This window comes from Lutra lutra, chromosome 6 (genome assembly GCF_902655055.1).
Source record: "Lutra lutra chromosome 6, mLutLut1.2, whole genome shotgun sequence".
NCBI lineage: Eukaryota > Metazoa > Chordata > Mammalia > Carnivora > Mustelidae > Lutra > Lutra lutra.
Window position 1 is genome coordinate 151727840 of NC_062283.1, and position 12739 is coordinate 151740578.

The 12739-nt window shown below is 53.9% G+C and overlaps 1 protein-coding gene across 4 annotated transcripts in view; it reads right to left on the reverse strand.

Annotated features, from left to right (window-relative positions):
• RPS6KA2 (ribosomal protein S6 kinase A2) overlaps nt 1-12739 on the reverse strand; it is a 308109-nt gene that overhangs the window by 75820 nt on the left and 219550 nt on the right. For all 4 annotated transcript variants that reach the window (XM_047733334.1, XM_047733338.1, XM_047733337.1 and 1 more), the window contains 2 exons: nt 7379-7495; nt 636-717 (listed from right to left, as the gene is read on the reverse strand). In XM_047733334.1, coding sequence (XP_047589290.1) covers nt 636-717; nt 7379-7495 — 199 coding nt within the window. The remainder of the gene's footprint in view (nt 1-635; nt 718-7378; nt 7496-12739) is intronic.

Sequence of the window (12739 nt, forward strand, 5' to 3'; positions counted from 1 at the left end):
GCACTTCGCCCGCTCACGGGACAGGCCTCTCCCTCCCTACGGGGTGAGCCGGTGCCGCTTGGCTCTTCTGCGCTGTTGGCTACAGGGCTATGAGCCAGGAGTGGGGCTCACTCTGCAGCGTCGCTTTGACCGTGTCTAGTGCTTACCCCTCCCTGGGGGTGGGGGTAGGCCTTGCTAGAATCAGGTGCTCCTGATTCTAAAACCCAGCCAAGGGGACCCAAGGGAAGTGCCAGAGCCGTGAATCACGTTTTTCTGGAAACCAGGCGATGTGGTCTCACTGAGGACTCGGACTGTGCCGTGATCCACACGCCGCCATCCGACCTGTTTCTGCTTCCCTCCCCGATGTGCTTCTTTGCAAATGGCACGCCACAGCCGACACATGTGGGGGAGCGGTATTTACGCAGTATGGCTTTCTCTCTGAAAATTGCGGCAGTGTCGCGGGGCTGGGTTAAATGTTCGGGGAAATGTTTGTACTCTTTACCGTCAGCAGAGAGAAACGCATCTGATACGCTCCTTTACAGACAGCTTCTGAAATCACGCGAAACTAGACCGAATGTGTATTTAGGCAAGCGGCCGGCAGAGCACAGACCACGGCAGCGCGTCTCAAACACGGCCAGCCCCCGGGAAGTGCTCACCTTTCAGGGTAGCTTTCTTGAGGACCTTCATTGCGTACAGCTGGCCAGCGTCCGAGCCCTTGGTCTTCCGCACCAGGAACACCTGTAAAGAGAGCAGGGACATCTGAGGTTGGGGGAAGACGGTGGACTCGGCCTTATTTGAGTTGACAGAATGATACATGGGGGGGCTTAGGGGGAAAAAATCCAGTAAAATAAATATGTAAAAGTTCCTCCAGCATCTGAGCTGCCCAGACCAACGTCGTCTAATTGACCTCAACTCTGTGATGGACAGTGTCACGTGTGTGCTGAAGAATGGTTTGTTTTCGGTACCACTTTCTCCTAAATGTTTTCAATCGGAAGGAACACCACCCTCCTGGAACAAACAAACAAACACCGGTTGTTCAGAAATGCAAATGATATTCAGAAATCTCAAGGCAGATCCTTTGGTTTGTTCCAAACACATCGCTGTAAACCCCCGCTGGGAGGGCCACCCGAGCGTCCGTGCCACTCACACGGAGGACACTCTGATGCTCAAGACAAACTCAGTTTTCTTATTTTCAGCTTTCTTCACCCAAAATTTAGCTTCGAGCAGAGTTAAATTTATATAGTTTCTTTCTTCTTCTTCTTCCTCTTCTTTTTAATAGAATTTGTTTCTAAATGGCTTTTAGAGACACTCGTGTGGATCTTTAATGCATTTTTGAAGCACATTTTGAAGTACAACATTGAAGAAAACCAAAAAGAAAACTGAGCTTGGGGTCATAGACAACGATTGCTGAACACGATGAGTAAAGTAAACGCACCACGGGGCGCTGATGGGAGACGCAAACATGCACTGGCGGGAGACAGACAGCCACGGGGACCACACCTGTACCAGCGGAGGGGCCACCGCAGGGGTGATGGGGACCCACTCTCTGCCCCAAATGCCTGCCTCGTGAGGCTTCGTGGAGCCAGAGAGACCTGCCCCTGCCCATGCCTCTGGGGACGCAGCGCCGCTAGTGTGGGGTCACAGGGTGGCCCCTGGGGGACAGAGACCCGTGTGGGGCCGGCGGGCCGGGCTGCAGGGTCGCTCCGGGGGACAGAGACCTGCGCGCAGGGTTTGCTCTCTCACAGCTTCCCCCTCAGGGAGAGCAAAGGGGAAGAAGGCGGCGGAGGGCAGGGTGCTCAGAGCAAGGACCTCCCTTCCTCACAGGACCCTGCTCGGTGTCTGCTCTGTGACCTGGAAGACACGACGTCCCTGCACAGGAAGGCGGGTTCAGGGAGTCTGTCCTCGGTTCGCCGTGTGCTCTCCAGCCCAGGAGGCGGCTCCTGACCCGGAGTGTCCTGGCCTGGGGACAGCTCCTGCCCAGCTCCTTCCCAGCCGCTCCTGGCACTCGGGTCACAGACTGGGGTCAATGCCAAGGATACCTGCCTCCCCCGCCCAGAAAAAATGAGGGCAAGAGGGACAAGCCGGCCCCACTGGATGCTGCCTCCGGGAATGAGGGCCAGGCAGCCAGGACAGTTAGAAGCAGGTTCCCCTTTCCCTTTGGATTTGGACTACTCTGCCACTGAGCATTACTATTTATCCTTGGGGGACATGTGACATGTCTACACTTATCGGCTGGATGAAGCCGGCTGTGGCACAGGCCCCCGGGGAGAAAGTCTGGGGTCTCACGGCCACACAGGGTGAGACACAAGCCTGTGCAGACAGGGGCTCTGCATGGGATGTCCTGCCGGGTATGAGCCTCCCGACGGGCGAGGAGAGCTGCCCCAGCCGTGGTCAGAAGGTCGAGCTGTGCAGAGAAAACTCTAGTGCCCGACGTGTTACATCCTCTGACTCATGGGAAGTCATGCGCTCTGCAGTGTGTCTGCACATGCTCTGGTCCCCTCAGGTCTCCAAACCCTGTCCCCAGGCTGATGCAGGCCTGCAGACAGAGTGGAGCAGCCAGGATTTGCGTGTTGGGCAGCAAGCCAGTGAGCAGGTGGGAGAGGCTGGGGGCCCCCCCTGAGGGGCCTGGGCCCGAGCATCAGTGCCCAGCACCCCAGAAAGAAAGCTGTGACCTAAAAGGCATGGGGCTGAGGGGCAGGGGTGTCCGTGGCGGGAAGGGGCTATTGGCTAAACAACGACTCTAGCCGAGGGGGAGTGTGGCCTCTGGGTGCAGAACACTGCAAAGCTGGACCAAAACACTCCAGCTGAGCCCCGGCCGTGGGGCCGAGGACGGCCGTGCGGGGCTGCAGGCCGAGCCAGCCTGGGCCCCTGAGTCACCGTGCAGAGAAGCTGCCGTGGTTCCTTGCTCAAGCCCTCCGTGCACCTCCACTGGGGGCCGCGGACCTACCGACGCTTCACAGTGAAGCCCACCGCTCAGCCCCAAGACGGGCGTTCTCAGAAGACCGGTAATGGCATTAAAACTGCTCTTCCAAGATGTGCAAGAGTGAAGCCGTCTTCTCTGCATTTTCATCCCTTTGTCCAACTCCTCCCCCGCAAGGTAAGGAGGGGTGTGCAACGTACGTGGGGAACACGCCCAAGCGCGCACGTATGAGCTCAAGGACTTGCGGAGACCCCGTTCTGCCCAAGGCTGCCCTGGACGCCGAATCCTCGGGGTCCACCATCCATTAAGAGTAGCGGAAATGATGTCAAATTTTGCATGAAGCATTGCTCATAAAACCATTTTCTCTTTTGTATTTCAGGCTTTTAAAAATGAGATGATTGATGGTGATGCTGTTTATATACACATGTCATTAAAAGAGCTCTTCCATTTCTGGAAAGAGCTGGAAGAAACTCCATTCTCGCCGTGCTCACGAAGCCCGCACTGTGCGCCGGGCCGTGGGGTACGACTGGAACTACAGCAGGAGGGACCCCTGGGTAAGCAGGGCCCGACGGAGGCAAACGGAGCCTTGAGGGCACAAGCTACGGTGCCATCAATGCCACAGTGAATATGGTCACGAGTGCGAAGACGGGCTCAGCCACAGGTGGCCGCTCCTGACCGCCGCCCCGTGCCGCTGCCTCTGGGGCTGGACGTGCAGGTTCAGGAACACATTCCGTTGCAGGGAGATAAGGTCTGGATCATCCCAGTAATTTTAGCACCTACAACAGCCAACCTTCCGCCTCTAACCCAGCTTTAACACGCTCCCCAGTCCGTTCCGACCGCTTCTTCAGCAGCTCAGCATGTAACATGCAAGGACATTGCTTGGGGACACCCAGAGACAGATCCCGTGTCATTCTACATCACCCCAAATCTTCAGGTGTCATTGTAATCAGCAAAACCACTGCCTGTTTCAGCAAACTTTTCAGCTCTGAGAGCTGCAGCGTCGCGATGGGTCGGCAGTGCTCTCCCACACGGGAGCCGGCTGGGTGGCGGTCACGCACCTGCAGGGGATGCCACCGGATGCCGGATGCTTCCTCCAAAGGAAGACATTTAAACACCCATTCTTATGTGCTACCAACTAAGTGACAGGAAAGCAAGTGCGTGCTTTTTTTTGGGTTGATCCCGTCTCCCAATGTGGGAATTGTCATCTGCCTATCTCCCCCGAATATTTTAAAGAAAAGAATGTTCCCACACCGACCCCTGGTGTTCACCTATGAGGGACACCAAAGAACGGGCAAGGGGATGGGAAGGAGGGCGACGGCAACACTTTTGGACTCTCTGGGGGGCTCCAACGGCTCTCCTGCCTGCAGACTCTCAAGGAGCACCTGGTCGGCACCAGGCCCCTGAAACCGGGACACACTGTGCCGCATCTTCCAGAGTTTCACTGTCTTCCCGATTCAATGCTTAAATCTCTTCGAGGACAAGGCTGTTTCTCCTGTCCAGGCACACTGCTTCCTTTGCTCTCTGGACACCCTTGAAGTCATGATGGCTTGACAAATTACTAACGACCAGAGATGTTCTCCATTATTCCCAGCAAACTGCTCTGGCAAACTGGTTATTTTGCTTCCTGTACTTTGCAGGATTGACTTGGAGAGAAGAGCTTGCGCTGCCCTCCGTGTGGTCCTGCACAGGGCCCACAAGCCCCTGCCGTCCCTCCGAGAGATGCCACCAATAGGGAGTCATCCTCTGGGGTGTGGGGCTGCTTCCATCTGGGGACCAGTCCTCTGCTGCACAAGTAGAACATAGCAGCCAAGGGAGGATCCACCAGGGCCCCTGCCATGGGCAGGATGGCAAACGCCCCTGGGACGAGTCCGCCATTGGAAGCAGGCCTCAGTGTGAAGGCCAAGTGGTAGAGACGGAGCTTATTCCTTCCTGCAGCTCCAGCATCTGCAGTCACCGCACAGAGGAAAGACAGAACGGACGGGCCCAGTGACAGGTGAACGGAGGGGCCCGGTGACAGGTGAACGGAGGGGCCCAGTGACAGGTGAATACAGCCCAGGGACACTGAGGTCCAGATTAACTCTGGCTCTTTGCTCCTGGGAGCAGAGACAAGAAGGGTGGGCTGGAGCTTTCTACAGAATGAGAATATTTAGTTTTGTCTTATGTTTCTCTTCTAGAGGGCAAAAGCAGGACGACCCTGCATCAGGACATACTTAGGGGTGAAGAGTAAAACACTGTGCAATGTCAGAACATGCGGCTTTCCCCCTCTTGTTATTAGTTTTGCTTTTATAAAAAATTCCCGACAGATAGCACTGCGTGGACTAAGAGAATTTCTACCTGCAGCTCTCTAGTGCCTGATGTTGGCCCCAAGGCATCCCAAGGCCCTTCCGAGAGGTTTCCAGAGTCCTGTCCCATTTGGTCGGCACCCCTCATCCGCCAGGGGCTCTGGTCTTCACTCCCAGGCCCAGGGAGGCCCCACACACGAGCTGAGAATTAGGTTGTGAGCAGAGGCTGGAACACCCGTACACATGGCCACTGCCTCTTCCCCTTAGCTCTCGTGCTCGTCAGTCATTACCTGCCGCGCCGTATGCAGACCGGCTCCATGTGTGTGAACGAGCAGGTGTGCGGAAGGCTGGGGAGGACAGCACGGAGCGTGACAAGGACGGCTGTTCCCACGGTTCCACCAAACACCATTCGCTATTTCACTTGTTTTCCGAAGAACGGTCTTTTAAAGCAAATTCAAAATTTGAAATTGGGAGGGAATTGGACAAAGCCTTTCCTCCTTTCCTCTGGAACCCCGGTCTGGGAGGAGGGCATCTTCAAGGGCAGCTTCTGTCCAGGTGAGTTTCTGGACAGACCCCTCGAGCCCCAGATGCGTGGCTCCGTCGAGCTCAGAAACGTCGGTCTGTGGGTCTGTTCCCAAGCAGCCGGAGCTGGGGGTGGTGGGTGGTGTCCACAGCGAGATCAGAAGGACCCAATCACAATGCAGCACCCACAGTGGCCCATACCTGGACCGCTTGGCGGAGAATGTGCACCAGAAACAATACCTGAGGAGTGTCTGTGAATTTGCTTGTCTCCGTTCTGAAATCCTAGTTCTTAGAGAAAGAATGATGCCTTCTCCTCTTTTCTGACATTGCTAATGAACGGCAGACATTCCATTACCACTTCAGTAGGCTCTGCCCTGTGCTTTCAGTAAGGCTCCCAAGGCTGTAAGAGACCGAAGTCTTCATTCCTTGCTTCCCGAACTCCTTACAGTCCACATTACAGAGTCATTTTTGCAGGACACGAAACTCTGAATATGGGAAATCTGGTGTGGCTCAAAGCGACCGTGTTTGTGTATAACTGAGTGTACACTCCTCCTTCCCACGTTACTGCACGAAAGCAGAAAAGAAAACAGAAAGACAATCCACCTTATATGCAGGCTTTAGCATATAAGTTTTGCAAGCAATCCCATTTTCATGGTCTGAAGAGACTTTGCAAAACATCATTAATGTGTTATTAGTTGTGCCTTAAATCAACAGGCACCAGATTGCATCTTGACACAAAGTCCTCCGAAGAACGGACAGATCTGGCAAATGTCCACGTTCCGTGCAAAACGACACTTGGAAAGCTAGTCGCTGCTCTGCCTGTGCCCCAGGGAGGGGCTGTACCGCTTTTCCCGGGCCCCGATATTCCAGAAATCACGCCGTCAGGGTCTCCGGATTTCTCGCTGTTGCACAGGGACGCAGAGGACCCAGCACTCTGCTGGGAGGACTCTCACGCAGCCGTCACTGAAGATGCCTGTGGTCCGCCAGACCCGGACGCAGCCTGAGTGAAGGGCCGCCCACTTCTTGTTCCTGGAGGGACCAGCCTCACCACACCTTGACGGTGAGGCAAAGGGCATGATTCTGTTTGCAGATACAGCTGAGGCAACAGCTGGATGGCAGTACAATCACATGGCTCGTGCCATTCCCCATTGTGCAGAGAGGGAAACTGAGGCTTGAGATAGAGTCTGCACAGCTGAGACACCGGGCAAGGAGATGAGGCCGGTGGCAAGGCCCAGCCTTCCTGACCCTTGGGTGCCAGTCACGCGCCAGTGCAAAGGGCGCCGCTTTCTTCCTTCTGGTCAAGTCTATGCTCTCAGGGAGGCACTGCCTCAAGGTCAAGAACTCTCCTCACCGTGGGGATGAGGAGACACCCAGGAAGCCTGAGGAGAGGGGCGTGGTGCGGGCATTCCCGAGGGCCCACACAGTCGTGGTTCGCACAGCCCTGCATGAGTCGTAACCGTGCAACATGCGTGTGGGTGGCAGCGCACATGGGACTCGCAGACGGGGGGCTGTCTGCGAGCCTCACCCCCTCGGCCTCAGGGTCACGGCGCCCATGTTCAGGAGCCGGCCTGGCCATCGCTCGCCTCCCCTGACATTCAAGTGCTTCCCGCCCTGGGATGGGGGACTTGCCACGGTGCGCGAGCCCCGCTCAGACGGAATCGAAGCTGCAGCTTACCTTTCCGTAGGATCCTTGTCCTAAAACTTTGAGCAGTTCAAACTGGGAAGGGTCGGCCTTCTCGAAGCCTTCCTTCACATGGTGGCTGATGTCGATCTCCTTGACGGTGCCTTCCTCCTGTAAGAGAGCAGCGGCACACGGTGAGGACCCAACCCGAGGTTCCTCCTGGCTCACCGCTTCTGCCCTACACCGAAGTTACGGCGCGCTGGCTAAGGTTACGGATTTTGAGGACTGCGGTGAAGGCAGGGAAAATCTCTTCTCGACCCTCAAGGTCTTCCAGCCAGACTGAGGACTGAATTTACATGAGACCGAGTAATAGGAGAAAAAAATCAAAGTATTATTCCATGTGCACAGAGGGCAATAACAACACTGAGACCTAGAAAAATGACCATAACGGGCAGTTTTTTTGTTTTTTCTTTTTAAGATTTTATTTATTTGAGAGAGAGAATGAGCGAGCACAGAGGGGAGGGGTAGAGGAAGAAAGAGAAGCAGGCTCTTCGCTGGGCAGGGAGTCCGATGGGGGACTCAATCCCAGGACCCTGGGATCATGACCGGAGCCGAAGGCAGATGCTTCATCGACTGAGCCCCCCAGGGCCCCCAGTTTTTATTCGTTATAGACAAAAGGACAACACATCTGGCAGGAATTGGCCAGACAAAGAAGGCTTGACTTTGGGAGCGTCTGTTAATTAGGAATTCGAAAGAGGATTTGCGCTGGGGCAGAGAACCAGGAAAAAGTAGCAAAGGTTCCTTTCTCTAGGGACAGTCTCTAGTTCCTGGTGACGGGTGGTGCCCTCCACAGGGCAGGCATACCGTGACACGTGTGACATCACAGAGCTTCACACCGTTGTCCTTATGCATGCCTACCTTGGGAAGCAGGCCAGGGGAGCTGGTACTGCGTTCTTTTCCGCATGGATATTTGTCCTTAGGTCTCATCTCAAGGACATGCCTGAGGCTCTCCACGAAATCCATCCTGCGTCTAACAGTTTGGGCCAAAGTTGGGATAGGGTTGATCATGGGACCCCTGCAGCAGAATGAACCTCTGGGACTCCGTCCTAATGTCTACGGGCTGTGCTGCAAAGGGCCATCTGCAGGCCCCACACATGGCCATGGCTTGTGACATGCAGACGCGTGTCCTCCTCCTCCTTGTTGAAGAATATCTTTGGCTCGGCTAATGCCAAGTGCTTTTCATTGGTCTCCCAGAGACCATGTTTCAGAAGAAGCCGTCAGATAGGTTTTTTCTGCCAGTCCAGAAGCAAGAGTCCCCAGTAGGAAAAAAAAGCCCTTGATCTTTCAATGAAAACATTGACAGAAATCACCATGATTTCTTCATCAGAGAATTTCCTGTCCCCAAAGACACATCACTTCGCTTATAACCCTGTGAATCCGCCCGACGCCAGCAATGGGAACTGGAAAGCTGGAAGGGAGGCGCTTTTCCTGACAGCAGAGGCTAACTGCTGCTGAGTCCCTGCTCTGCTTCTCCCAGACTCCCTTTCCAGCCCCTCCGTCCATCTGAGCACTCACCCCTGCTCCGTCATCTTGGCATTGGGCGAGGTGCTGAAAACCAGCAGAATGGGTGGGCTGAAAAGCTCGTCTAAAAATAGCGACCAGTAATCACAAGCACATTGTGTTCTGGGCACTCAGGACTTCTCATTGTTTCTTTCATTCCTTAGAAAAGGGTTTTGAAGTAGAGATTCAGTCCTAGTGAGGCCCAGAGCCGCGAGTGTGGGAGATGGGTTTCCACTCCCGGGGCACTGGGACGCCCAGCTTCTCGCCAGGTCTTAGTCCAACAGCAGATATTTTCAAGTGAAATCAGAGTAATAATAGATTACATTACAGCGGTCTCTCTAAAATGTACAAAAATTTCAGTTTCTCAAAAGTTATGAATTGTATTGTTTTATCTCTGTGTAACCAGCACTGGACACCTTTTAAAGTAGAGTGAGGGGGCGCCTGGGGGGCTCAGTGGGTTAAGCCTCTGCCTTCGGCTCAGGTCATGATCTCAGGGTCCTGGGATCGAGTCCCTCATCGGGCTCTCTGCTCAGCGGGGAGCCTGCTTCCCCCTCCTCTCTGTCTGCCTCTCCGCCTACTTGTGATCTCTGTCTGTCAAATAAATAAATAAAATCCTTAAAAAAATAAAAATAAAAAAATAAAGCAGAGTGAGGTCATACGTGCTGCAACACCTCACCCCAGGTCAGCCGCGGGAACGTGTCGCTTTTTCTCTTCCAGTGGAGAGAGAACGCTCCAATTTCCACCTTGTTGAGGATTTGCCATTTTTGCACAAGCGATGGTTTTTCTGATTGTGAGCAGAAACAACGAATATAGCCAAAATGGATTCTTTTTGATTCATTCATAAGGTTCCAAGGAGCGCGGGTAGGAGACGGCCAACTAGAACGTCATTGATTTGTGATCAGGTGTGGAGTAAGTAAGGGTCTTGGGCACAGGCCGCCCGTCGGGGACTATCGTTACACACAGTCTAGGGAGGAAGTCACAGTTACAGACATGCCCGCTAATGCCTCAGACCTTTTCTGTTAACACAGCACGTTCCAGCTATGGGCCCACTGACCACCCTCTCCCTACGCCACTGTCCATCCCCCAGAATCCCGATTTCCCTCCTGAAATAACTTCCATCACGCAGCCGAGGTAATGCAGTCCCCACACCACAACAAGGTCATAATTCCCCAAATCCCATCTTTCCGTGGCTTCGTTAACAAAGTCACATGCTGACTAGAAAGTCCAAGTCAACCCTGACCACAGGCGCAGGGGGACGGTGCGGGGTGTGGACTCTCAGCGTGGCCGCTGGGATCTCCCCGGACCGCACTTCACAGCATGTGTGTTTCATGAGGATTCCAGATCGTTCCTCCTCTTCAGGCGCTCTTTACGGAGAGCCAGAGGCCCTTGGCGGCAGTAAATGAGGTCACTCAGCACAGTGGGAGGCTGTCAGGTGGCGCTCTTACTGTGGGAGCCCCCCGTGCCCGGTCCCTGGCCATCCCCACCGCACCCGCGCTCCTGCAGGCCGGTGAAGGCGACTTCACCCCGTTGTCGCCGGGACACCTGCCGGGGCCAGCCTCCCAGCGGCCTCCTCCTCCCCGCCCACCCCGCCCCTCCCACTTCAGCCGTTTACCTTCTTAACGTTTCAGACGGAAGGTTCACAAACAAATCTCTCCCAACATTTCAAGTGTTGTGTATTCTCACTGTCCAAGAATTTAGAGCAAACATACCCGAAGCCCGTAGCTAGTTTCCCCTCTGAGAGTGGGCTCGGAAACCTCTGGGCTCTCCCCCCTGGCCACGTGGCAGTGCAGCTCTTCTCCCACGGGAGCTCAGGAAGGTCTTCAAGAGCAAAACCCGAGCGTGTCCCATTTTAGATTCCGGAGTTTTGCCTTTGTAGTGACATTTTGGCTTGAATTTGCCTGAGGATACTTTGTTTTTCTCTTTCCCAAAAACTTAAAAGAAAGAAAGAGGGGAGGGGAGGCAAGGGGAGGCCAGGGGAGGGGAAGGGAGGAAAGGTTGAGCCAACGTTGACCACAGAGGCCCGTGTCACAGGAAACACGCAGATGCAGGCAGGGAGGGGGACATGCCCAGGCATGTCTGCTCTGTTTCCATAGAATGTCCTATTTTTTGGCCGATCATTGCCCAAAAGGGCATCTAGAATTACAATAATACCCACGTCTCACTTTGAAATAAATGCCTTTTCTTTGTTATCAAACAGGCTATTTTATCTAGAACTCTGTGGATTTTAATGTTATTCTTTAAGAAAATAAGCTCCGTCCCTAAATGCTCTACACAGGGCACTAAACATTTGGTTTCTAGTGTGACTCCTGTAAAGGGTTTTTTAAAATAACTTGAGAAATTTGGTGGGGAGAAAGTGGTACCTTGCTTCACAAGCAAGAGGGTTTCAAAAATGTTCTAATGTGAGAGATAAAAGCTAGAGAAGAAAATGGTTTACATAACAGCAATACATGACAAGATAATTTGTGACAATGAATTTTAAAAATCCCTATTGAATTGTGTTTGAACTTCTGACGGATCCCAGAGCTTGTCGGGCAGGTAACCCAGCAGTGTCGTGAGAGGCTGGTGGGCTGCGGCTGTGATGAAGGCGGCAGGTGAGGGACACCTCACAGCTGCCCTCTCCTCCCTGCACAAGGTCACCTTCTTAGAGTGTCCTCTGTTCCGAGGCACTGGATTTTCATTCATTTATTTATTTATTTATAAAGATTTTATTTATTTATTTGATAGACACAGAGAGCACCTTAGGCAGAGCTGGAGGCAGAGGGAGAAGAAAAGCAGGCTCGCCTCTGAGCAGGGAGCCCGATGCGGGACTTGATACCAGGACCCTGGGATGATGACCCGAGCTGAAGACAGACGCTCGACTGACTGAGCCACCCAGGCGCCCTTCGTGTCATTTTTAAAGGGAGAATATTTGTGAAAAGCATGTGCAGATTTAAAGTTGAGAACTATTAATGATAAAGACATAGAACATAAAAATTGGGCAAGTGCTAGCTAGCTTCACTTCCAGAACAGGGGGCGAGTTCATTCTAGAAATCACCTATCACAGGTAGGATATCAATCCCACGAAGGGTACAGAATGGATGATGAAACAGGTGGTTTATAAAAGTGTAAAAAGAACGAGGAAAGGGCCTGGCCTCTGCGTCACTGGGAGCAAGTCCATCAGAACCACGGGGGAGCAAGGAGCTTGTCAAATATGCAGACCCTGGGGTGGAGGTGGGCAAGGCCTGGACCCTGTGGAGGACGGGGTCCTAGCTCGGAACGCAGAACTGGGTTTCACGTAGCTTCCCAGCTCACACCAGCAGTCCTTCCCTCCTTCAGCGCTTCCCACCAACATAAGTGTGTACCCTTCTCAGTGAAAATAAACCTTCATTGTCCCCCCCGGCCCCCACTCCAGGCTACCCCAGGGCAGACACAACTCTGAAGGGATTTTCCAAACTCAGGGTCTTCAGTAGTTCCTCTATCCACTGGCATCTGGCTTCCATCATCTCGCACCAAGTCCAGACAGAGCGCTAAACCCGGGGGTCAGATCCCCAAGCTACCCACCACTCTGTCTTCCTCAGGACGTTTTGCTCATGGGCACCCAGGATGTCTTGCTCCCTGGGACCCTCCTACCTCCCCATTCTTCTGGCTCCTTTCCTCCTTCGTTATCTCCCTGCCTCAGTCCCTGGCCTTCTCCCCCATAATCACCCCCTTGGACCTCACCCCCACCTGCGGCTTTACGCCAACCTTTGGACGGGACCTCTCCCCAGGACTCCGACCCTGGAGGCCCATCACAAGCAGCTGGATGTGTGCGAGAGCCGTCTGAGGGGCACAGGGTCCCCTGTCCTCCTTGAGGTTTTCCTTCATGCAGGGGTGGGT